The sequence below is a fragment of the Rhea americana genome, unplaced genomic scaffold (assembly GCF_003343005.1).
Source record: "Rhea americana isolate MKP2758 unplaced genomic scaffold, rheAme1 scaffold_196, whole genome shotgun sequence".
In the NCBI taxonomy this organism is placed as follows: domain Eukaryota; kingdom Metazoa; phylum Chordata; class Aves; order Rheiformes; family Rheidae; genus Rhea; species Rhea americana.
In genome coordinates, this window is record NW_028186105.1 from 1,474,449 (window position 1) to 1,499,853 (window position 25,405).

At 41.8% G+C, this 25,405-nt stretch overlaps 1 protein-coding gene across 2 annotated transcripts in view; it reads left to right on the top strand.

Moving 5' to 3' along the window:
* The window catches only part of UNC13B (unc-13 homolog B), a 105,430-nt gene extending 81,477 nt beyond the window's left edge, over positions 1-23,953 (top strand). Inside the window, exons 25-32 of one of the 2 annotated variants that reach the window (XM_085303049.1) lie at positions 1,907-2,030; positions 9,157-9,213; positions 13,762-13,842; positions 14,233-14,380; positions 16,587-16,643; positions 19,402-19,494; positions 20,600-20,759; positions 21,969-23,953. In XM_085303049.1, coding sequence (XP_085159175.1) covers positions 1,907-2,030; positions 9,157-9,213; positions 13,762-13,842; positions 14,233-14,380; positions 16,587-16,643; positions 19,402-19,494; positions 20,600-20,759; positions 21,969-22,254 — 1,006 coding nt within the window. In that variant the 3' untranslated portion in view covers positions 22,255-23,953. The remainder of the gene's footprint in view (positions 1-1,906; positions 2,031-9,156; positions 9,214-13,761; positions 13,843-14,232; positions 14,381-16,586; positions 16,644-19,401; positions 19,495-20,599; positions 20,760-21,968) is intronic. The other variant, XM_085303050.1, reaches the window with a different exon arrangement.
* Positions 23,954-25,405: the final 1,452 nt, after the last annotated feature.

Consider the following 25,405-nt stretch of genomic DNA (forward strand, 5'->3'; position numbering starts at 1 on the left):
ATAGCTCTGTGTTCTTGGGTGGTTCTTGAAATGTGCAGCCTCTGAATTATCAGGTAGAGTTAATGTCTGTCTTTCCCAAATCTGCCTCTCCCCAAGCCATGGTTCATGTATTTCTTCAGCTTTCCTTCACTGCCATAATTCATTTTCAGTTCTTCCTTCCTCCCTCTGGCAGTTATAGATACCAGCAAAGCACACTGCTCATCAGGTAGTGCGAAGACTATGAGGCACACAGTAAATTATAAGTTCAGTAGCTACAGTTTTCTCCTGTACAAATTGCACTGTAATATGTACTGGATGCATACACTACTCAGTATCCCAGTATATCACACTAAGCTTGTGTGTTCTGGCCGTTCTAAGTGCTGTTCTGGCTAGCAAATAAGCTTTTGCACTAGCTGAGATACATTTCTGCACATCTAGTTTGAATCAATTGAATTGTAGATCCATTGTTTTAATTAACTGTTGCCATTAATGCTATGCAGCATTATTCAACTGTTCAGGGACATTTTGCTGCTAATAGCACATAATTCTTATGATCAGCTAAACCTTGATCTACAAAGTGATATAGTTTTTAATTATTGTAGAAATTAATTTTCTTGATGATACACAACAGTCCTTTGTTTTGAATGGTGTAGCCAGCAATTTAGATGATAAATGCTGTGAGACAAGTGAAGGCTATTTAAAAGTTTGAGAAATAGTTTCTTTGCTTGTTTTCTGTACTTGATCGTTCCATTTTTCTTTCAAGTCACCGTATAGCAAGTGATTCTGCAGCAATCAATACATCTAGGACCTGTCTCATTTCTTTGAGCTTTTTCCGTACGTGCCTTTACTAATCCTGAAAAGCTGTCGTCTTTTGTATTCTGCCTTTGTATCATTGGGAAATTGGGGTGCTGGGAGCTTTTCATCCAGCTGCAGAGCAGGTCATTTTGAGGTTGATAATCTAAGCCTGGGTTATTTTCTTCACGCTTCTATGGAAGAAAAGTCTTTTTTAATGACTCCTGCATCCTGCATACATCACATCAGTCCTGTCTCTGTTCAGTTTTGTTCATGTGCTCTCTAACCAGCTATGGGAAAACAAGAAATCTGGGAGAAGATGTTACACAGTGTAGAAGAGTTGGTGCTACTACTGCTGTAGAATTCCTGTTTTGTAGCTTTCCCAGGGTGGTTAGCAAACAACACGGGAAAGGACTGTGGGACCCTAAAGATGGATCTATTATTTCTTACCCTTTTTGGTAGCCTGTACAATAGTAAAGGAGGAATAAATAGGGAGATATGCAGAACTGCTTTCTATAAAAGGCAATAAACATACGGCAGGTGCTTGATGGAGAAGGCAATTGCAGCAAAGTGCAGAGGAATTCAAGAAATGCCTTGATGTGATTCCAGAGGTGGTTTGTTAAGGAACTTCAGCAACCATCAGAAGTGCGTTTGCAGGAACTTCTGCATAACTGGGAAGTATTAGTTTAGGAAGCCAACTATGATTATTTTAATAATCTGTTCAAGCTTAAAAACATTTTTCTATATTTGTTTATGACTTTCTCCTATATACTTTGTCTGCCCTATACAGTAGAAAGTATCTTCTTAAAAGGAACCGGTGTAATAGTAACTGATCTTACCTGAGATATTCCCAGSTACCATAATTCAGTGATGTCTTCTGTGATCCCTGGCTCAATAAACAGAAATGACAGAGCYCAGAAAGGTCAAGAACTCATTTTGGCCAAATGTCACTAGTGCTAGAACTCCAAGGATGAAAATAGACTGCCCTTTACGAAAAGGGAAGATTTTTCCCATAAAGCAATCATTATGAGAAACATTTTTTGGATGGGGCAAAACTGATTCTCACATACACATCTCCTTTCTGATTGCAAATTGCATTTCTGGTACTTACTGAATTATTACTCTCTCCCTGCAGCCTGACACTATTTGCAACTGTGTGTGAAAAGACAGTGTTGAAACGGGTGCTGAAAGAGCTCTGGAGGGTGGTAATGAATACCATGGAGAAGCTGATTGTGCTGCCGCCTCTTACAGACCATACGGTAAAGCATTTTCTCCTTCCTGACTCAWAGCAGAAAGTGTTAGCATTCCCTCTATAACTCAGCTCCTTGACCAACTGAGTCTTCTGTACAGATAAATCAGTCTGTGCATTAGCCTGCTCTGGAAAGGAAAGAGGTGTCTGTAACCTAGCAAAGTAAGAAAGCAGCTCTATTAGCGTCAAGGTTTCAAGCTCTATTTGTTTCAAGGTTACAAGGTAAAGAGGAYACACTCTAGAAGCACAGCAATTCAAAATCCATGATCCCAAAGTAGTGGCTGTCAAGAATATCAGATCAAATTAATTAGGAATGTCATTCCTTTAGAGAAAGTGTGTATATGGGATTATCTGGCAATTGATGTTGCCTTCATGGTGTTAGATTAACACCTGTAAACTCTTTTGTCTAATTACTGTCATCTATTATTTATCTGTCTCTCTGTGTGGATGTGACTAATTTGGAATTGCTTTTTAATGACCCCAGGCTTTAACATTAGTTAGAGCTCTCATGGTTTCTGCATCTCTAGTGCTGGGGAGTTGGAAGCATGTCTAGATAGTTTGCCTTCAAAAGCAGCCTTTTATATAATTGTTCAACTGCATGGACATGCTCAATGAATGTGTCATGAGATGTTTTGACATTTTAACAAAAGCAAATTAGCCTCTTTCCTAATTTTGAGAAACCACAGAAGCTGATTAAACCTAAGTCACGTATGTCCAGCTGCGCTGGGGGATGACGCGCAGTTGGTAGGTAGCATGAAGTCTGGGCTATAACCTTATTATTTGGAGATGATGCCGAACTGCTTTTCATGTGTGCGTTGGAGTGGACTAATGGCTAAATTATGCTGATATATTTTATCCTAGTAGTAGGCAGGACGATAGAGGTATTCATTATTCAGCAGCTGCCTACATATATTGAATGGATTTCTTGGGCTGTAGTGTATCGATGTAAAGTTGCAACTTCCACTGGGTATTCCTTGCTTTGAGAGAGAGAAGGTCTTTGTCTCTGGCCTTGATGATGACAGCATTAAGTAGAGCTGCTGAGACCTAGTGTGCTGTCATACTTACTGATGAGCATGAGGCACAAACTTGCAAGATGCTACTTGCTCTGAGCTCGGATTTGGTGTGATCATTTGTGTTTTCCTTTGAATTTATAAAGGATAAAAAACCCTAATTTTAAAAGAGTTTGGAATGTGTATTCCTTTGCTGAACTTCTATAAAAAAAGAGTCTTTGGGGAGAAATGCTAAAATTATCATGCAAGAGCAGCATTATCATGACCCCTTAAGAATGGAAGCAGTGAGATCAAGGGCCTCAGAGAGAACCAGAGAGGAGCTGCTTGGGCTTTATACTTGCTGATTTTGAATTTTAAAGGTGGAGTAGGAGGGTGCTTCAGTGTTTGTATCATGAGGGAGGCAATAACGGTATTCAGACAGTCCTGCTAGCCTGCAGCATGTTGCTGTAAGTCACTCTTTGTTTTTTTATTTTTATTTTTTTACAAGTAGTTTCATGTTGCCATTACTTCAATTTCAAATTGAGAGACTCTTTGTGCAGTGATGCATAGCGTCAGTTTTCTGAGATAATGTGAAATGATCGTAGCTGAATGTTTGGCTATTTGATCAATTGTATCGTAGTGAGAACGCTGAACTAGTCTGACCTGGAAAAAGAGTAGCTGTTTCAGAAAGGCTTCAGAAGGTTGTGGACAAAGCAATGAATGAAACGGCCCCTTCTGCAGTCCCTGAGCAGGGACCTGCCATGAGGCTAGATGGGCTACAGGGATGAAACCCTGCTCACAAGGTGAGGGTCAGTTATCCCTTGGGACATGGTGCTGTATTCTGTCACCGCCAGATCTTCAGCACACTGGTGGTGAAGGCTGGCAGGACTGCAGCTCTGGGCTGGTGATGTAGACAAAAGCTGGACTTTCTCCTTGCTATTCTGTTTCTCTGCTGTGCACCTCTATGTATTTTATTTCCTCATAAAGGATGGAACATCATACTCAGAAGCAGCCCCAGGCACCCTAAATCACTTTCTTCTCTGCCCTCAGCAAGAGAAGGCCCTAATTGTACCCTCTGCGTGTTTGAAAGATGTTGGATGGGGTTTTCCCTCCTAAAATTCCTCTGCGGCTCTTTAGAAGTAGGAGATTCTCATGGTAGAAAAGAGTCCCTTTTATGTTTGGAATGATTTTTCTCCCTTTTCTGTAAACTTACTAGAGGTGTAAAAGTATTTTTAACGGTGGTTATGGAAAGCATAAGCAGCCAGAAGGTTTTCTGCTGGGAACGCAGAAGAGCGTTTAACTCGGCATGACCTTGTCACTGCATAGTGCTTTAACAGCCCGTTATTCTCTGGACTGATTTATTCCACTTGAATTAGCTCAGCCTGTATTACACAGGGAAGAAAATCTGATCTGTCCTCTCATTTTCTGCTACTCCTGGAGGGTTTTGTGTGTATGTGTGGGGGGTATTCAGATGAGGGATCACGGGCAGCTACTGCCTGTGGACACTGTAATGGGAAAGGGGCAGTTTAGAGCCTCACTCTCCAAGGACCTGAGCTCCCAATGTCCTTAATAACTCTCTCAAATGACTGGCTTCTACCTCTCTAAGCTCTGACTGCTCATGGATTGTGAGATTAATAGCAACATGATCGCCAGTAATTCACAGAGCAGTTCACACCTCACTAGTTTTAAGTAAAGATCAACATTTAATTAGTATTCTGTGTCTTGGATGAGAGGATATGCAAACATAGCGCTCTGGGAGTTCTTATTTGAGGGATAAGTGCACATCACTTGAGGATATTAGCAGGACTAGATATACTTTTCCTTCTTTCCCTCCCTGCTTAGCATGAAACTCCAGCCTTTCATCAGTGGCTGATCAGATGAGTGAAGAGCTGCTTAATTTGCACACAGATGATTCCTCTGAAGCCTCTCCTTTATTTCACATGGTACACAGCAGCCCATTTACGTGAACCTCCATTTGTGCTTGCCCCTGCTCTGCTTTTCTCTACTCTTGGCAGACTTTTCTCCASTTAACGAGAACATAGTCCAAGCTAGAAACAAAATCATCTTCAAGCTGCAGATAGATTTTTTTTTTTTGTATGTGATTTCTTGACTGGTTGTTCTTCAGCATCTTCTGCGAGTTATTCTGTGGTGCAGGAGTGTTGTTTTGAGAGGTTTTTCTGAAACCTTTCTTAACTTCTGGGCAGCTTAARTGCATCCTCTCTCCTGCAATAGCTAGAAGTGAAAATGTCCAAAGCTGCCCTGTGGTGGGGAGAGGGGGCTGTCCTAAGCTTGAGTAAAATGCTGTAGTTTTGACTGTCTGCATGAGTCCTGCTAGAAGGTCTGTGAACTGCACACATGCCCAGATATATGTAACAAGAGGATTTTTTTTCCCCCTTTTTTATTCCTATTTTAAAAACTATCTTCTCAGTGTTTAATASAGCACAACACCTCGAAAAGTCTGATTTTTAAAGGGTGGCAGGTAAAGTTGCTGGAAGATAAAGCTTTTAAAATGCACTTAAATGTTGCTAATAAATGACCACCTCTCAYGTTGTTGAGTCTGGGAGGAAAAAGAGGAACTGAGAAAGGAACGTACAATACCAATTAAAACTTCCTTGCATTAGTATGATTAAAAAAAAATAACTCTGAGTAATAGTAAGTTTTCCRAAAAGACTAGAATTCAAAAGACTTKTAGTAGGCTTTTGYTTCTTAATTTTATTTACTCAGTGATAGGACAAAGCTGTGCGGGCTTGAGCCTCTTGGAATAAAATTCAGCACAGTTCTGTTGGCTTCTAGCAAGACTTGTGTCAGCCAATGATCCTTCTCTGAATGCTTTTTCTGGGGAAAAATCTGGTMAAAGATTTAATAGTGAATTCGAAATCTCTGTGCAGCAGACTATGGATGTTTCTGCATATTCCTGTTTCCAAAAAGTTCACCAAGGTAAATGAATTTTTTGAAAAGAWCTAGGAAAACCAGCACTGTTTAAGGTTTGTCCCTTTTCCAACTATGTTTTTCACAGAACTAGGTAAAAACATTTCCTATTAAGGTCTTAATTTCCTCTCACCTTTCATCTTTGACATTTTAATCAATTCTACTCTGGCTTTTTTTTTTCCCCAAGAATGATCTGATATCCAACTATAGTTATATAATTTCATTCCCAAGTGGTGCACATAGAAAAAATGCTACCTGTGTGATTTTAAAGGGTGGTAGCTAACGTAGACCTATGTTTTCCATGAATGAATAACTTTYTGAGGATGTATAGCAACTTATTTACAGGAATGCCGTTTGGCAGAGAAAGGAGCTATCCACATTTTCATTATGCATTACCACTATTGATGACAAACTCTGTATAACAGTGCAGAAACTTCTGCTTGCAGGCATGTTCACAGAGATTGGCACTGATTGTTGAGAATTTTCTTAGTGAGCAAGAAGAGCTGAAGAGCAGTTATCTAAGCAGCTTTGTTCCATGAAGCGTATCAAGTCACTGGGAATTGCTCAGTGTTACAGACCTGCCCTGCTAAGAAGCCTGTGGCAGGGAGACTGCGTGCCTTGGCTAGTTAATGTTGTTGTTCAAATGCATATCAAAAAAATTCCAATGAAGGCTGAAAATACTGAAGCAAGATCCATTAATCTTAGTGTGTTTTGAGGTACTCACTCAACATTTTTATAACTTGGATTTTGAAAAACCTTTTTTTTTTCCTACTTGGTCAACAGGCATGAAAACCTTAAGTTTAAAAACCCATAAATCAAACAAGCTCCATGATCAATCATAGAAAATGGCAAGTGCATCTAACASTATTTACTGCTTAGTACCAGACTACTGGGGGCTGCCATGTCCCTCCAGGCGTGTCCCACCTGGTGGATTACATGATGTGGCCCAAAGTGAAATCTCTCTCTGCTGCTCCTGTTGTGCAGTCATACCCCACTTTGTTTGCTAGAAATACAGAGAATTTTTGTATTCTTTCAGTTTAGAGCATTATAGTGTTTTATCACTATACTTTRGATTTACTGGAGATCTTTGGGGAAACGTGGCCCTTCTGGAGCCAAGGATCCCAAAAGATGATTAGYTTTACCTTTTCCCAAGTGTTTTCCTGAGGAAAACAGGCCATACTAGAAAGTGCCAACCACAAGCAYATCTGCCTATCTTTGAAAGCTTATTTGTCTAGCCTTTCCCAAGCCCTTCTCAACTGGTAGCTGTAATAGTATTTGCACACGCTTTTAACCCTAGCTCCTAATGATTGATTATAAGTCATGAGAGCTGAAAGTCATCTGTGAGAGGACTGCTCTCCTGACCTACTTATGGCTTTCCCAAAGAGGAGGAAAAAAAAAAAAAGATGATGGAGAAGAGTGGTTAACTGGAGAAGAGTAGTTTACTAGAGYGGTGTGTCATAGTCCTTTCGTACAAATCTGACCAGCCTGAGAGGACTGGAGTGGAGAGCAGAAGTTTCATAATGTGACAGATGCACTGTTCACAGCCAGAATTACAGCAGGCTGTGATTTYGTTCTGAGTGGATAACGGGCACTTGTGACAGTTTAAAGAAAAAGGAAAGAACAGATGAATGACAAGAATAGAGTGAAGTGGAAAAAAATAAATTCCAGCATACCCTATAAAGCATCTGTGGGAGGAGAGACTGGAGAACTGCACTGGTTGCTTTTATCTTTCTAATTTAATTTTGGACTTAAGTCCCCAGGCAAAAGAAGTATTATACAACAGAGAAAAGCTGTGGTGGGGCAAAGGAAAAATATCTGTTATCACTATTGTAGGGAGAGTATGTAGAAGTTCATTCCACTAGAGTGCAAGCTATTTGAAGCAAGATTTCTTGCCACTGGGATTTATCATCCCCCCCACCTCATTGGTCATACAGCATCAGTAAGGCTCAGTGTGGGTAGAAGAGCCACTGCCAAGAATTCTGAGATATAAAGAAGTTACTGTAATGTCCACTGGACTTAGTTTGCCAATTGGTTGTCTGAGAACTGCTCAGATCCAGTTTTGTTTCTGACCCAGTATTTGCTTACCCCCATCCCATTCACTGTGCTGTACTTCTGTAGGGAGATTGTCATCAGCTGGACATCTGTTCTCTGCTTTGACCAGTCTTGCAATATCAYTGTGTTCATGTGTATCTAGACTTGATTTGAAATCCAGAGGACCACTTGGAGATGAATCCAATAAGCTGTCTTCATGCCTGGTTTGTGCAACCTWTTTGAAAGGGCATCCTGTTTAAATGGTGACCTCTGTAAGCAAGAGCAAGTCAGTCAGAAGAATATTGTGATCTAAAGTAGGTCTGGATATGGAATACACAGAAATTCACAACAGACTGACCATGAGCCAGCAATGTACGCTTRTGGCCAAGAAGGCCAATGGTCTCCTGGGGTGCATTGGGAAGAGTGCTGCCAGCAGGTCGAGGGAGGTGATCCTGCCCCTCTACTCAGCCCTGGGGAGGCCTCRTCTTGAGTACTGTGTCCAGTTCTGGGCTCCCCAGTACAAGAGAGACATGGAACTGCTGGAGAGAGTCCAGCGTAGGGCTACAAAGATGATCAGAGGACTGGAGCACCTGCTCTATGAGGAATGTCTGCAAGAGCTGGGCCACTTCAGCCTGAGGAAGAGAAGACTGAGGGGGGGATCTTATCAATGTGTACAAGTATCTAAAGAGAGGGAGTAGAGAGGATGGGACCCAACTCTTTTCAGTGATGCCTAGTGATAGGGTGAGAGGCAACAAGCACAAACTGAAACATAGAAAGTTTTATCTGAATATGAGAAAAAAACTTCTTTAATGTGAGGGTGACAGAGCACTGGACCAGGTTGCCCAGAGAGGCTGCAGAGTCTCCATCCATGGAGGTATCTAAAAGCTGTCTGGACACAGTCCTATGCAATSTGCTCTAGGTGATCCTGCTTGTGAGCAGGAGGGTTGGACTAGATGATCTCCAGAGGTCCCTTCCAATCTCAACCATTCTGTGACTCTGTGAAATGCCAGATTTTTCACTAGGTAATTAATGAATTGGCAAGGATTCAAGCTGTGACTGGCCTTGGGGGTTGTTACATAAAGTTGTTATATCTGTGAACCGACATGACGTGCTCAAAAGAAAAAGATGCAAAGCTTGTTTATAATCTTTTCTTTTTTCCCTTTCTTCTTTTGTAACTTGCAATCATAGGGTACACAGTTGATTTTCAGTGCTGCTAAGGAACTGGGACACTTGTCAAAGTTGAAGGTATTGTTGCTGTGCATGGTTTGTGTTGACGTCCTTGTGTGTAAGCATGAAAATGTAATAGTRTGTATAACGTGTCTTGTGCTTCCAGTGGTTTGTGGCTGTGCGCACTTACAGAGAATGTGTGCTTCGAAATGCTGCTAACATTAATATTGTGCTTAAATTAGCTGTTAAATTTTCTTGTGGATTTAGTCAGCTGAGTGCTTTATGTATTCAGTAGAAATAGTGATTAGGTTTTTTTTATATCACTTTAAAATGAAAAAGTAAAGGTCTCAGTGTCTGGCTAATGCCTCTGCATCCCCTTGTGTAAAAGGGGGTCCTTTGTGTCGTGCTTTTGTAGGACACTTYACTTTGTTCCCAGTAATGAGACATCAGTAGAAAAGCCTATTTTGCTAGCTATTGATGAGGGAATTAGTGCACTGTTACAAAAATAACTGTTGCTTCTGGAGAAGAGCCTGTGTCTGTAAATTCCTACTGCGTGGGCTCTCTTTACAGGCAAGCTGGCATTTAGCATGAAGGCTATGTTGATGTATTTTGACAGTGCATGACGTGACAGTGCATGACATGAGCATTACTAAGTGCACGCCACCTCGTAAGCCAATCAAGCTCTAATTCACTGGTCACGACAGGAATGGTATGAAAATAGTGATGCCTTACAATATTCAAATTGCACTATGCTGTGGTTGGAAATGTGCTACAAAATACATTTTTTGCAAGAAGAGGTTTAGATTGGAAGAGTCACAAGGCACAAATGATGCTGGAAGGAAGACCAATGAGAATGCCATCTAGGAAGGTGGCCAGGGAATTTTTTCTATGGCAAATGGTGTTCTCCTAAGTGATTAATGCAATTTCAAAATACATCTGTCTTTTTCCACGGTGTCCTTTTGTCTTGTGCAGTTATTACAGTTATCTTTATACAGCCATTCCCCTTGCTTGGCAGACACATGTTACATATAMAAGTTTATGAGCCAACGCAGTGTGCAATCATATAAGGTAGTACTTATTAGAAAGCCTAGTAGTAATCTGAATATGCAGTTGCTTTCATTAGATGTACGTGCTTTTCTACAGTTACATTTTAAGGCTATAATATAGCAGTTAACAGCAACAACATAAACCCTTCAAGTGTGGTTTCTGAGGAGAATAGGTGTCATCTCCGATCACTTGGAGGATTGCCCCATGCACTCCCAGACTGCACAGCCAGACTGGCCTCTCTGCTGATGGGGTGGCCCCAGAGGAACATGCCACCTCCACCGTTTCCTGCATTTACAATGCTCTGTATCACTTCAGAGACTTTTGAGAGAAATGGGGGGAGAGGAGCTTTGTAGCCAGACTGGGAGAGTGGGAGCTGGACCACAGTGCTGTTCCTGGCAATATCCTCTTTCCCTTCTAAAACCAGCTGTGAGTACTCAACATTYGGAGGTGGAAGAGTTATCCCTGCTCTCTGCATGCACTTCTGGCATCAAAGGGAAAGAGCTCTGTGAATTTACTTCATTACTCTTCACAGGTCACAAGGGTAACAGTTTGTGTACAGATGACTTCAGTTGCTGTAAATTCCCTGCTGCTTTGATGCAGTCAGTAACATTCACTGTTATCTGTTACTTCCTCCATATTTTCCCTTTACTGGAATTTCTGAAAATATGCCAGGTGCCCCTTACCGGGAAGGTGCTGAAAGCTTTGGCCGTGTCCGTTTGCGCTGGTTGTATAAAGGCCATCCTTCAGCAGCAGCGTGTCGTCAGCTCACTTTGTGAGGCCTGTCTTTGGTAACTCTGGACTGTATTTTTTTAAAATGCACATAATCATGCAAATCAGTCAAGCCTTGGTGAGTGTTCAACGCTTTATTTGCATATCCACATGTAAAACTACAGCAGTGCAGGTACGTGGGATTTTATATCTGGCAAGTGAACTGTACACAAGCGTGAACGCATTCTGCCACCTGTATTCAGGAGACTTTTAGTTCAGGCAGATGGTGTGAACTATACTGCATCCAAATGAGATCTTCCAGAAGAATAAAGGTGTTACAAGAGTGTAAATTGTTTGGGTTTGTGAAAACACTGAGGATTTCTTGCCCTTTTGTGCAGACATACACAAACTAACAGGAAAAGCATTAGTGWGTAGCTCTTCAGAGCCCCTCTCATGCGCATTTTACAGCTAAAAATCTGGAAAAATCATGGCATGCACTTTAAGCTTCTATTTGTTTTACACAAAACTGGGGGGAAAAGAGCCCTAGTGAGTCAGATGACTCAGCTGAACCACAGAGGCTGGCAGACCTGATGAGCACAGGCTCCTGACCTGGTGACAGGTCAGTTTTGCGGTGTATTTTAAAATGCTGGGAAGACCACCCATGAGACTGCCCCTTTGGTGCCCCATACCTGCCTTCTGTTYGTTATCAAACCTGTCTGCTCTGTTTGCTAAAGAGAAACTGGGTTGTTGCTGCTGTCTGCCCTGCGGAGCCAGGAGCTGGAAGGAGCGGAGCAGGGAGCAGCCGCCTGTTCTCCCTCACACTGCTTCCGGAGTAATCAGCCGAGCTCTAACTGCAAAGTTTTTCCGAGAGCACCTGTGTAGCGTACAAGAAGGAATACATGAGACCAGGAAAAGATTTTGACTTCRTCTGYTTGAAGTTACGTAATTATTTATTTGATGCAAGTGTTTGTAGCTTGTTCCTGGCTCACGATCTGGGAAGTGCAGGGTAGCACTTTGTGCAGCCCTTTATAGGAACAGAGTGTGGGATGAGCAGAGGGCAGGTGCGCAGGGGAATGGCACTCGTGGGCTCCTTTGGGTGTAGGTGCAAACATTACCAGTCCAGTCACTTGGCTATTTTTACATAATGTGTTGAAGTAAATGGCACTGGGAAACTCTCTTAGGAAGCAGTGACGTGTTGCTCTGCTGTGATAGCATGGACGCAATCAGGCTGGGTGACAGCTCAGTTAGGGAGTGAAGGTTGGTGTTTAGGAGAAAAAATGCTGACCTGGTTTCTATCGCAGCATGGGGGATCTGGCTGGCAGGTGGAGAGAGTCGGTTCAGCAGACTTGAAAGTCACTCTGCCTGGGGGCACGGCTGTCCTGACTAAATAGTCCTCTCCCGTGAGTGTGGCCTTGGGCTCTGGCTGATTGTGGTGCTTAATCTCAGACTGTCAGAGGGAGGAAGAATGATCTGYCCTCTGTGTGCTGAAGTGTGAAGCCACATCGTCTTCAATTGAATTACTCCCAGCTCAAGCAAAGAGGGAGGAGAGCTMTCGCTCCCCTAAGGAAAGCTTGTCGCAGTAGAAGATGCTTTACAGCTCGCAGAATAGCGTGCCACCGCAACGAGGTTCCCAGACTGGCCATAGTTAGGGGGAGGAAAGAGAAGAGTTAAGGCATGTCTATACTACTCAGGAAAGGACAGTGCAAACTTGTCTGAAGTACTGCTGACTTGAGCAGCTTCCTCTGTGTATTTTAATGCAGCACTGTGTAAAGATAACTAGCCGGATGTCTCCGAGAAGCATGCTGGTTTGCCTAGCACTGCTAGACTGCAGGAAGCCTCATCTCCATCAGGCTGGAGGGAGATGGATCGTGACTGATAACAAGCTGAACAACCCCAATTGATGTAGGCTGCAAGACAGCAGACCTATCGGCGCGGAACGCACACGTGAACTAGCTAGGCATGCCTCACTCAAAGATAATTTAGTGGATGTGTCCCCTGGAAAGCGCCTCTTATCAGAAGTTATGCCACGTTTATAGCAGGCATAAATAGCCTGTGTCTGATTTTCCTGTATCTTATTCGTGGATGTCTCTGTGCCCAGGCTGCAGCCGGCTGGCCTGACCCTCAAGCAGCTCAGTTAGTCCGGATTTGTGCAAACCGATTTCCTAAAATGTGCCAGTCTTCCCTAAGACCTAGAGTCAGCATCAAAGAGCTTAGTAAAATCACAAAGGATAATGCATCCTTGTGGCCTGGTAGGAGTCTAACAGGGATATACTCCAACTGCAAGGAAGAAAAACTTCCCAGAGGATACTTGACTGGTATTTAGAGGTGGTAAGTCTTAATGGGAACACCTTTTTCTTGTAACAAAGGTATTTCCTAGAGCATGTTGTTTGTTTGTTTTCCCGTATTACACTAATGATATGATGAGGTAGTAGGATCTTTATAGATAGAAGAATTGAAAAAAAAATCTGCAAAATATCACACAATTTTGCCCAATTTGTGGTTCACAGAATTCTTAGTTTTGAGAGTTTTGTTGTGATTGTTCTAGGATGACTAGAGTAGCATGCAAGCTCCTGTCTGGGTTTTCTGAATGACAAACTGATTTTAAAATGTAGTTTGTTATTTTTGTCCAGTTTCTTTCTGTATTTTTCTCTTCTTTGCCTGGAAGAAACAGAGGAATTGTATGTGTTTTTTCCGGTTCAGCTGTAATAAATGATGACTCTGAAAGACTCCATTAAGTGTTCCTTAAACAACTGAATTAACATTGTGGCCACGTAGCCACAGCATGAATCCAGAAAAAGATGTGATGCTGGCAACTCCTTTTCCTTTAGTCTCTAATAGCATAGTAATATCATATATAATGGTTGTTTGCAGGACCATATGGTGAGAGAAGAAACTAGGAGTCTCACTCCAAAGCAGTGTGCTGTTTTGGATCTCGCACTGGATACTATCAAAGTAAGTGGTCCCACTTCTGTCTCTGTTCTTCCTTTGCTCCGTCCTCCAATACTGTTTGGGAGGATAGTGCCTGTCCCAGTTCAGGAAATGCCAGCAATCTGTTGCTGCTGTTAGCGCAATAAAGGTACCAAGTGAGCCRTACTGCCTTGTTCATGTAAACCCAAACAGGCTCAAGTGACTGGCACATGCTTGGAGCCAGCACATTTATATTTGGAGAGAAGAAAGCCGTGAGTAGGCAGTATTAGCTGATCTACTATCAGCAGGATTTCCAGTGAAGAAGCTGAGTTTGGGCATTTTTAGCTCTTTCCATTCTATCTGCAAAATATCACAGTAAGTGTCGGTTGTTGATTGCAGTTCTTTAACATTTTTCCTTGTTCTTTTTACTCTTAGCAATATTTCCATGCTGGTGGGAATGGTCTGAAGAAAACCTTCTTGGAGAAAAGTCCAGACCTGCAGTCACTTCGGTATGCACTCTCTCTCTACACTCAGACCACAGATACTCTCATCAAAACCTTTGTCCAGACTCAGACAGCTCAGGGTAAGACTCTCTTTCTGTTGTTGGCAAAGTTGAATGGAGCTAACGACTCTGTTCATAATTGCTCTGTCTTGTTCTGCCAGTTTGCAGAGTGCTTTTGGCAGTAACGTTTCTAGAAACGTGGCAGTTGAGAGCTTTTGAAACTGGGAAGGAGGGAAAAGCGATTATTTCCTGCTCACCGTTTGAGAGCATGAAAATATGTGAAATATAAATCCTGAGGATTGTGTGGTCTTTTTCCTCGATGCTCATTCAACAGTCGCATTTCATGAATTAATGTGGGTGGGTGACTTAAAAGTGAAATTTGAAGTTATTGTACTGAAACTTGCACAGTGGTGTGGGAGACAACTTCGGCAAAACATCGCTGCAGAAACTAGTTGGTACCAATATCACAGGCCGGTTTCCAGCAGTTCATGCAGTTCTGACTAATGTTGATTGACAGCGATGCTGTGAGTCAGAGGGCTACATGCTGCCTTTAAAGGGCACAATCTTCAATGAGAGTAACGCAAGCACTGCTCTGTGTGCAGCCAGTACAGGATGCTAGATAGATGATTACAGATCTTAAATATTGAAAGAAAATACTCACTCACGCAGTGTTTTAGGAAACTGCTGGGATGGGTCACTGGCGTTGTTTGGTAGCCCTCTGGGAAGTTAGGGTGCTGTTTCACTGATTCAGAACTGGCAAATAGTTAATTGTCTCTATCGCTCATTTCTTTCATGAAAACATTATTCTTGCAGAGAATAATTYGAACTGTAGTCAGGGACCATCAGTGACTGACTTTGAATCTTGCTAGTCTCAAGAGTCTCAGGAGGGGGATACAAATGTTGTTATAGATTAGGTAGAAAACAGACTGATGATTTAAGATTTCAGGCTGTTTAAGTCTTGGGGCTGGGCAATGGAGCTACTACATTTTCACAGTGAAAGTCATAAGGCTTCATGGTGGATCCTTCTGCCACTTTTTGCTTGGAATCTTGTTTCTTTCAGTTCTTCCAAACCCACTGCAGCTGGCAGCCCCACGGGCCGTACCAACTCTGCCAGTGTACTGCCACACCAAGCTCTGGGAACAAGCAGAAAGCCTTCCTTAGCTAATGCGCTTTTCCCTGGTGTGTGAATGATACTGCTTGATACTGGCATTCCCCGAACACTGGAGAAAGTACTGGGAATTCTGGGGATTTAGAAACTGAACCATCCCTGTCTAGCAGCACAAAGTTTTCTTCCTTTGGTTGAAGTACACTGGATTTAAACACGTAACTAAAGAGACAGTACCTGCATGTGAGAAAATAGTCCTATGACTGTAGGTCCCAGCAGAGCAATGATGACATCCAGTGGCCAGAAAGGTCAAACACTGCTATATCCACAAGGGACTAAGGTTAGAATTAAACTCTCACTTTTCGATAYAGATGCACTCATTATAATTTAGCCAATTATGTCTCATAACTGACTGATAAGCTACTTCACAAAGAAGTGTTATCAGAGACACCTTTGGGAACAGTCCTGGTGGGTCCCCGAGTGGTCCAACCTAACATCTATATTGCTGGACTGAGAATTTTGGACCAGGGAAGAAAAGACTTGAGCTATGCCACATACAGTCTGTAGGATCAGTGGTGGTRTATCTCTGAAAGAGGCACAACTGACTTCTGGATTGGGGGCCAGAAAAATTGAATGTTGCTTGTGTATGTTTTTGAGCAGCCCCAGACCATGCAACGACTTGGAGATCTGCGYATGCGTTGGTGGGGCAGAAGAAGCAGCASTCATACTTGCAGCTGCCACTGGCTTTACAGAGCTCTGACTGGTGTTTCCTTTTGCATAAGTCAAGCTTTCCACAGGCCTATGGGAGGACATGACTTGCCTGCAAAACTGCTAGTAGTAGTTGTGTATTCCAGTTTGCGAGGTCTCTATTGCCCATCTTTTCTTCTGAGCAGACTTCTGTGACACAGTGCTGTTGGCCATTTGTGCTTCAATCCTGGATCAGGGCTTGCAGTTTACTTAGGCTAGCACAAATTCTCACCTCTTTTTAACCCAGAGAATCCCTTACTCTGGGAGCTTTGCTCTCTAAAGCCTGTGTTGGTGCACAAGATCTAAGAGGTTATTTAGTCTGTCAAGAGCTAGAATATTTGTGCTGTATTTGTGTGTCGCCACTAATTGGATTATAATTCACGCTCTTCTCTCTTTGTCCTGCCTGCTTTCTTGCCTTCTGAATTCATGTCTCAGTGCATGATGGGAAAGGTATTAGGTTTACCGCTAATGAGGACGTTCTTCCTGATAAGGGTATGTTCAAGACTAATGTTGTTACCATAACAACATTAGCCAGTTGCAAACTTGCCTTGCTTTTGAAGTCACCTTGCCCATGCACAGAAACCTTTTCCAGAGATCCCTTTTGCGTGATTCCCTGTAGAAGTGGACTGCTTGCACCCTACAGATAGAGCCGTGGGCTGCACGTGGGAGAAGTCTGCCTGTGAGCCTGTCCTGAAGYTTGACGTTTATTCAGCAGATGTGAAAACTGTCCTAAAAATGGACTGTTTTTTGAGAGATGCTACAAACTTTTTCCCTTACCCTCTATCGTGGGCTCTTAAACTTGCATGCGTATGTTCCACCACAGCAGGCTGCTGCGGTACATAGTAACGTCTGATATGCACTCAAAGTTATGGCCAAGCTTGAAACATTTGGTTTTGGTGGGGAGGGGAGCTGGAAGCCTGGGTGCTCAGGAGAATGGAATAAACTTAAGTCTTGYGTTTCATCTCTCATTTTATGGTGTCCAAAACATTTTGGTTATCTTGGGTTCAAATATGTCTGTGACATGTTGCACGAGCTCACTCTGCAATCTCACCTTCCAGTATCACCATACCAACAAGACTTTAATGTCAAGATTAAAATGTGCTTGTCACTCTATATGTAAGCATATGTATGCACACAGTTATAAGTGACCATAGTATTTTTACTGRCTATCTATAGCTATTAACTAATTTTTTTAATCTGAGAGCAGTTCAGTTAACAAAACATGATCTCTGAAGAGAAGACAAAAGTGAAGGTGGAAAACTCTAAATTAAGTCTGTCTCCCTCAAAGGTAATGGGACAGTTCTGCTCCTCTGAAGCATCCGTGTCTCATTTATAGCCTATTAGCCAGTGAGGTATGTAGTCACTACAGCTCAGTAAAATGAAGRCTCAGACAATAATACTTTTGGTAAAATGCTTCTCCTTTTGCAAGTTCAAGGCTCAACGGTTGTTAAGTGACAACTATCCATATTACTGGCTTGCATCAAATGCTCAGCCCTGGTTTACTTCAAAAGCATGTGTGCTGACGAGGCTGGATTACTGCATCTGCTGATCTGCTCGCTCCTTGTAGGAAGGCAGGGAGCTGACATACKCAAGGTCCTTGCTCTCCAAAGTACCTGAGGAGCAGAAAGACTTACGTGTTTYGTAGCTGATGTTTCTGTAACTGTGGTCTGATGAAGTCCAAGAAGATCCCTCTACATAGTGTCAGTAATCTTACCCACTCCTGTGGAAAATGTTGACAATGTGARTGAGGGCCATCACCATCAGATGGGTTAGGTCAAAAAAAAAAAAATCAAGACCTCCAATTTTAACACTGTGCTATGTACAGGAAAGAAAGAACAGTTCTGAGTGTGTGTATGGGAGAAGCATATGCAAGATAATGTACAAATGTTATAGCCAAAAAGCTGTTTATTTTACTTGGGTCAAGAATGAGAATCTGTCCTCAGATAATAATTTGAAGTTCTATTATATTTGCTCATATACTTGCATATTAGTACGATTTTCTTTTGTATACAACTTTTCTGTGCCATGTAATACGCTGTTCAGAAAATTGCACAGATCAGCTCTCAACCTCCTGTCATCTTTTTAAAATGAAGTTTTGCTCCCTGCAGCCTGTTCTTGTAAAAGTTGACATTAGACCCATCTAATCAAAATATTTATTTAATGATATACTTCAAGCTCCTTATCCTGAAGTTCAATTAAATACATCAGTTCTTTCACTTCATAATGTGTTTTAGCCTCAAAATTGACAGAATAGCCCTGTTCTCCATTGGTACTCAATTATTCTGTAGTATCCCAATTACAACTGCAGTGCTAATTGTCAACCTGAGATCAGACAGTTATCAAAGGGAAAGTAAAATAAATCTCACTATCTCATCAAAGAACTTAATTTTCATTTTGCCAAGTAGTCTTGTTTCTGCAATTTACATGAGATCTTGATTTYTTTTTTTCTACCCAGATAAATGTCATTACCCCGTACTGCATGGTAATTACGATGAAAAGTGGAAATGTTGAACACATTCTGATACAAGAATTTTAAGCTCATGTAATCTGTTATTCCCCTTCTGTTGTAACATTACCTTTTGCTCTGTGAAACCACATCTGCTTTTCTCCTGGCTAATTGAGGAAGGGAACTAAGTACACAGTTGGTGAMCGCTTGCTTTCTCTTGAACTTTGGCATGCAACAGTTAAGAGATTCACATTAGGCTCTGATGGGAAGCAGGTAGGCAGTCGGTACGACAACTTTTATCTGAAGTACGACATGGAAGCTTCTCGGAGGGTGAGGCTGCAATATGGCTCGGTGCAAATCGCTGTCATCTTTGTCTTTTTTTTTTCCCCCCTAAACTTCCCCTCTGTTTTCCCCATCACCAAGCACACAGTTCCATAAAATTATAGGAATGCTGAGGCCCAGCACGGGAATGCCTGCATGTATATTCAACAGCTTGACAGGAACTTCAAAAAAAAGTCCTTGTTCTCTGTGAGGGTCCATTGTTGAATTTTAGGACTCTTAAAATTTTTTTTTCTTCCTAGTGTTCTCACCAGGATGTAATTTCTAGTGTTTCTTGCGGGTTAGGCATGCGAGCCTGATGTTAATTGGCATTAGTGTTACATTATCCGTGTTGACTGAAAAACTGGCTATGGAAGGTGTATTGTGGAAAGGATACCGTGTTGCTGAGGCCATAAACCAAAGATGGTGCCAATGAACAATAATCTCTGTATGCGTGGTGGGGGGGTGTCGATTTTCTTCCAACAGGGTCTGGTGTGGATGATCCCGTGGGTGAAGTGTCCATACAGATCGACTTGTATACACACCCAGGAACTGGGGAACACAAGGTCACCGTGAAAGGTATGAGAAAGCATGGATTACCACTCGTGATCTCTGGTTGTATAGAGACAAATTTCCAGCCTAGGAAGTCATTATATTTTTCCGCTAAACTATGCAGTGTGAGTCCAGAATAGTCTTTTCTGTTTCTTGCCAAGAACACGTAGAGAAACAGCAAATGAGCTTGTCTAGCCAAGCCAGTGACATGGCAATGTGCAGTCCGATTGTTTATCAGCAGCGATATATGAAGTAAACAAAAATCAGATGACAGCTGTCCCCAGGCCCTACAGTTTAGCACGTGCTGCAAAGCACAGGGCAGCTTGACAGAGCAGTCTTGCAAAATTGCTCAGTGTGAGCCAAGAAATCACAGAGCCACTAAGAGTTCAGAGGATCCTCTCCATCTTGAAGGCCAAAGTGGTTCCTGAAGAGCTGCTCTGAAAATAACCCACGCAATGATTCATCTCAGGCTTCCTCTTCGTCTTTGGTCTCCGTTGCTTGCCTATAATTTAATTTTCTCTAAAAGTTTATATAAACAGTTCTTCAGGCCTCTCTTCTCCAGGGTAAATCTATAATGTAAAAAAAGTAGCTTTTGTAGATATTTCTTGTGCTTCAGTCTGTCCCCTGCAGTAACCTAGGAGTGATTGAAGATTAAAGAGCTAATAATTTGGGGTTTTCCAAAGCTTTCTGAAAGAACCCACAGTTCATATGCTTTACTGATTTTATCTGCAATCTCATTTTTCAACAGACTTCTATATCAGGCCCAAAATGCCTCATTTTTTTCCTCATTGCACAGCTGATCTAGTGTTAAGCACAGAATTGGCAGGGCAACYTGTATGGAGCTGTACGAATGCCTATTTCTCAGACTAATATTTTGACTCTGCACATGACAAAAGCCAAGTTCCGTCCTAAGTATTAAATTCCCTTTAAAAACCTTAAACAGGAGCAAAAAAAGCCTGTCATTGTAATACAACACAGTCCTTCCCATGTGTGTCAGGACACTTGCATGCTTTGGAGTGAACTTTATCCTCTGAAACAAGGAACTGTGAGTTGATGGGAGCTGGGAAGGTTCCCAGAGCAACGGGGACAAATGAATGTTTATTGGAAAGCAGGTTCTGACTCTCTCTTCCAGTCGTGGCAGCCAACGACCTGAAGTGGCAAACATCCGGCATGTTCCGTCCGTTTGTCGAAATTACCATGATTGGGCCCCATCAGAGTGACAAGAAGAGGAAGTTCACGACCAAGTCAAAGAGCAACAACTGGGCTCCCAAATACAATGAAACCTTTCACTTGTAAGTATGAAAAATAGCCTAAAGATTTGACCTGGAAAGTGCAGATGCTGAGTGCAGATAGGGCTTCCAGTTCAGCGAACAGCCTGACCAGGACTGAAAGGACTACTCAAGCCAGCAGCTTGGCCCCATGCTTGGTGTCCTGGCAGGAAATCCTAGAATATGGAAGTTCTTGCTGTGGGTGGGATATTGTCAGCAGTGTCCTTTGGCTACTTTCTCAAATGCATTGGATATCCTATTAACGTATTTCACTGTGCTCCATCATTTTGATGAACTTTGCCTTTTTTGTTGGTAGAGTTGAGGCTAAAAGTTCATCATGTATTTTGGATTTGTTTTTTTTAAAAACTAAATATTTGTTTCTGTCTTGACTTGACCTACAGGACATGCTTTCTGAATTTGTTTCCAAGGATACAGTCCTTGGAATTAGTAGTGGTTMCATTGCTGTAATTGCAGCCTTTCTACACACTGAGTATTGACCTCTTCTTATTTGGCTTCCATTATTACAAGGCATCTTCCTCCTTGGAAGATGTAACCAAAGGAGCTACAGACCAGTCTTCACCTAACTGTACACTAAGAATGAGAGGAGTAGAGATAACCAGCAAAAGAGTATAAACGTCTTGGAGAGGGACTATCTATACAATTTTTTTATTGCTTTGATGTGAAGAAAGATCTGACAGGCTTCCTTAAATGAAGAGATTTTTGTGCCTTTTTCTCTTCAGAAGTATCAGAAAGTTTGGAGCTTTAATTTTAATAGCTCTTACTTTAATGGAAGGTCTGAATCTTGTTATACTTCACCTAATTAAAATATTAATTACTGAAATGAAGCAACCTTTAGCACAAGCAGAAATGTTCAAAGTTATTTGACTTGAAAATGCTGTTAGCATGGCTTTCATGTTCTCTGCTTCTGTCRTTTCACAGTTTAGCAGAAACGTACATGCAAAAAATATTGTTGGCTTTTTCTTTTTAAATATCCAGATTGTCTTTATCAGCCGTGAAGCATCAAAAACACCCATATGCCGTATTTTTCACTTCTCCCTCTCTAGCCCTCGTCTTTTTTTTTCCCCCTCTCTAACCTGGATTTTTTTAGAGTTTTCCTGTAGAAAGGAGGTTTTCTATGGCTCATCTAGAACTCAAAGCTGCTGCTGACACCTTTTTGCAGAGAAATCAGTATATTCGGCTGAAGCTGTAAACAAACCTGTGTGTGTTTTTCAGCATACTGGGGAATGAAGATGGCCCTGATGCCTATGAGCTCCAAGTCTGTGTGAAGGACTACTGCTTTGCTCGGGAAGATCGGGTACTGGGCATAGCAGTAATGCAGCTCAGAGACATAGCGGACAAAGGAAGCTGYGCTTGCTGGTGCCCGCTGGGGCGCAGGATTCACATGGATGAAACTGGACTTACAGTCCTGCGGATTCTCTCTCAAAGAACCAATGATGAAGTTGCCAGAGAATTTGTAAAGTTGAAATCTGAATCTCGTTCCACAGAGGAAGGCACCTGAGCTGAGCTGTGTAATGTTCCCTTTTCTCTTCTGCCTTGTGCCAATATGTGCAAGTGTTCAACAATTTTCTCTTATTAATTACAAAAGGTTTTTCATGTTGTCTTTGTCAGCTACGATAGCGCACGTGTGCTGTACAGAAAACAAATCCATCAATCTGATGTGAATTATTTATTTTTCAGTAGCTGGGTAAGATCCTATAGAGAATGAGACAATCTCTTATTTAAGATGCAAATTCTGCTTTGTGTATATACATTATTTTATACTGGAGGCTGGGTATGCTGGGTTTTGTTGATACGCAGCACTGTGATTTTATCCTCTGAAGTTGGCAGATGTTTAAAAAGGTTCTACATAATCACACTACAAAACAAACCAATTGCATGGAAACTGGGAGGAGAACAACAATTTGTGGTTTTGACAAAGCAGTTGTTCCTCATTGAATTCATGTACTGTGGAGCTGCCAAGGGATGTTCTTGCACAGATGATACCAGTGCCCCAATATGATAGGCAGACGCCTCAATGTCTGCTTAAAAATGTTGTGTGTTGCTTTGAAGATGCACACCAAATGAATGTATGACATGGATGTGCTGCTGTGAGCCCAGGTAAGACCAGTGGCTCAAGTGCAGAGGGGCCTACGATCTCATAGCCAAAATCTGTAAAGGCCACATACCAGGAGCAGATTGCAACAGTCCTGCTATTGCAATTAGATGGTGTGTGTTGGAGAATATAAATCTCTGAATGCTGCTGGGATTCTTGCATTAACATGGGGGTGCTGTAAGCTGCCAACCTCCACAAGTCACACTTCGGCTACTGTGACCAACGTAGTAAGGAAGGGAACAATTTTAGGGCAATGACAAATAAGGAGGCTGCTATATACATTTTTCACTTCAATATTCCTCTGTTAGTTTTACGTGGGTTTGGATAATTTAATACTCGCGGACTTTCTGTAGCATTTTCTTTCCCTGGAGTAGTGAGACCATTCCTCACTATGAACCCTGAAACGATGACTTGTTTGAGAGAGAGCAACACATCTCCCCTCTGTGACCCCTCAGTCCTCAAGTACTGGCAAGGTGCTGCAGGTCCATTCTGTTCCGATCTTAAAGTTGCTATTAGTCAGGCCGTGGTTGATCCATGCTGGTTGTCATTGTTCTGTGATTAATGAGACCACTGAAAAATTTTTTTGCACTAGTGTGAAGATGCATCCAGGTTTTGTTTTTTTGCAAAATGAAGTGATATCCTGAGCAAAGTGATTTCAGGGATGTCAGAATTTCCAACTGGAGTTTCCTAAGCAGAAAGTACCAGAGTATTGATTATACCTGATGTTTTTGTTTTGTTTTTTTGTTCTTTCCTGTTTTCAGCTGCCCTTATACTCTGGAAAGTTCAGCTGGAATGAGCCAGTCCTTACCCATAAAGTACTGTAATACTGTCCATAAATTCAAGGACTGTGTATTGAATGACTTATTTTTTTTTGTATTTTATTTTCTATTTTCTCTGACACTTGTACAGCTGTATGATAGGACTCCTRTATTTCACAGGCCTGCTTGTAGAGTTCTGAGACTGCACATCTGCTTTGTTCTTGTCCATGGTGTATTATAATAATGCTCTTCAAAACTCCACCCTATTTGTCATGACTTTGAATCATTGTATGTGCCATTGTTACAAGAACTGTCAGTACAGTCTTTAATAAACTCTTTTAGCAGCATTTGGAGTCATCTATTGAAGTGTAACTGTAATTGGGTTTGGTAAATCGTGTAGGGCAGGATCACTATTGCATCTTTGCAAATTAGTCTCATTTAGTACACACTCCCCCCCACCTTGGTATTGTAGATGCCCAGCAAGAGATATGAGTCAGACAGTTCTTTCTCCATGATGTCATGTCTCCATCTTTGACATCTTTCACTGAAGTTCTTGGCTTCTGATAATGCACTGGGATGTAACAGAAAAAGATAGCAATTTATTTCCTTTTATTCTCCTATCTTGCCTTTAAGTCAAGTTTCCTTTGTATTCAGGTAGCCTCCTGAAGGTGCTAGATAGAGTCAGGCAGGCAGTAGGATATTGTACAGATAACACATGAAGAAAAATAATTACGTATCCAGCTTGATTCATAGCTTTCATTCTGATGTGAACATTAGTAGTCTGTAGATGATATTGACAAGAGATGAAAGAATAAACCTTCTTAATGCCAACTAAATTACTCCCTCTCCTTGTTTTTTGGGGACTCTGCCAATTTTCAAGCAGACAAGCTCAAATAACTCAGACTCGTATTTCTTGATAATGCAGGCCTCAGTTCATTGTGCTCTGAGATGCAGGGTTTTTTTGCTTGGGTTAGCATATGCTTAGCGATGTGAGTACAAGTAACTCAGCTAACTTGAGGTCCAGCCTGTTGCTATAATTCTGTTTCTAGCTTGAGCATGTGAAATACCTGAGTTTGATGACATGTCCCATGTGATGGACRATCTAGCATAGCTGTAAAGGCTCACTTACGTGCCATTAGACAGGCAGATKTTCCTAACTCCTTAGTACGTTCACTTGTTGCTTCAGCAAGCACTGCACAAAAGAGAACCCAATAAAGGACTAGTCAAAGGGAAGAAGCCTGAATCAGGCAAGTGATTTGGCCGTTATTAACAGAGCCAGGAACCCAACACTCCTGAATACATTGCTTATCCAGCTGTCTATTGCTTGTCCTGCACACCAAGTTTGTGAACTTCTTAATTATAGAATCAACTTCTATGACTGTTTCTTTATAACATGTTCATCTAAAACTGCCTATCTTGCTTTGTTCTTTGAGTTTCTACTTATTCTCTAAAGCTTTTAAATTTTCTTTTCTGCTAGAACAGAACTGAGCTACAAACACTTGGATTTTCTTGTAGCTGTGACCCTAAAGTGCATGGCAGTGGTTCTTTGAAACTTTCTGGCTTTCTTGGAGATTTTCAGATATCTGAACAGATATCTCCAGATGCCTGGAGCTGTTGCTGAAAGGATAGTGGGGTTGAGATGTCCACTTAACTATTTGATTTCTGGTTCTCTTCACATCCAAAAATATTAGTGTTTAGAGCAAATGCAACARTCAGAAGGAAGGGACAGAGGCTGAAAGAATCAGCTTCCTTGCCTTTCTTTCTGTGATTTTTTTCCCCCTTCATAGAGCCACAGAATA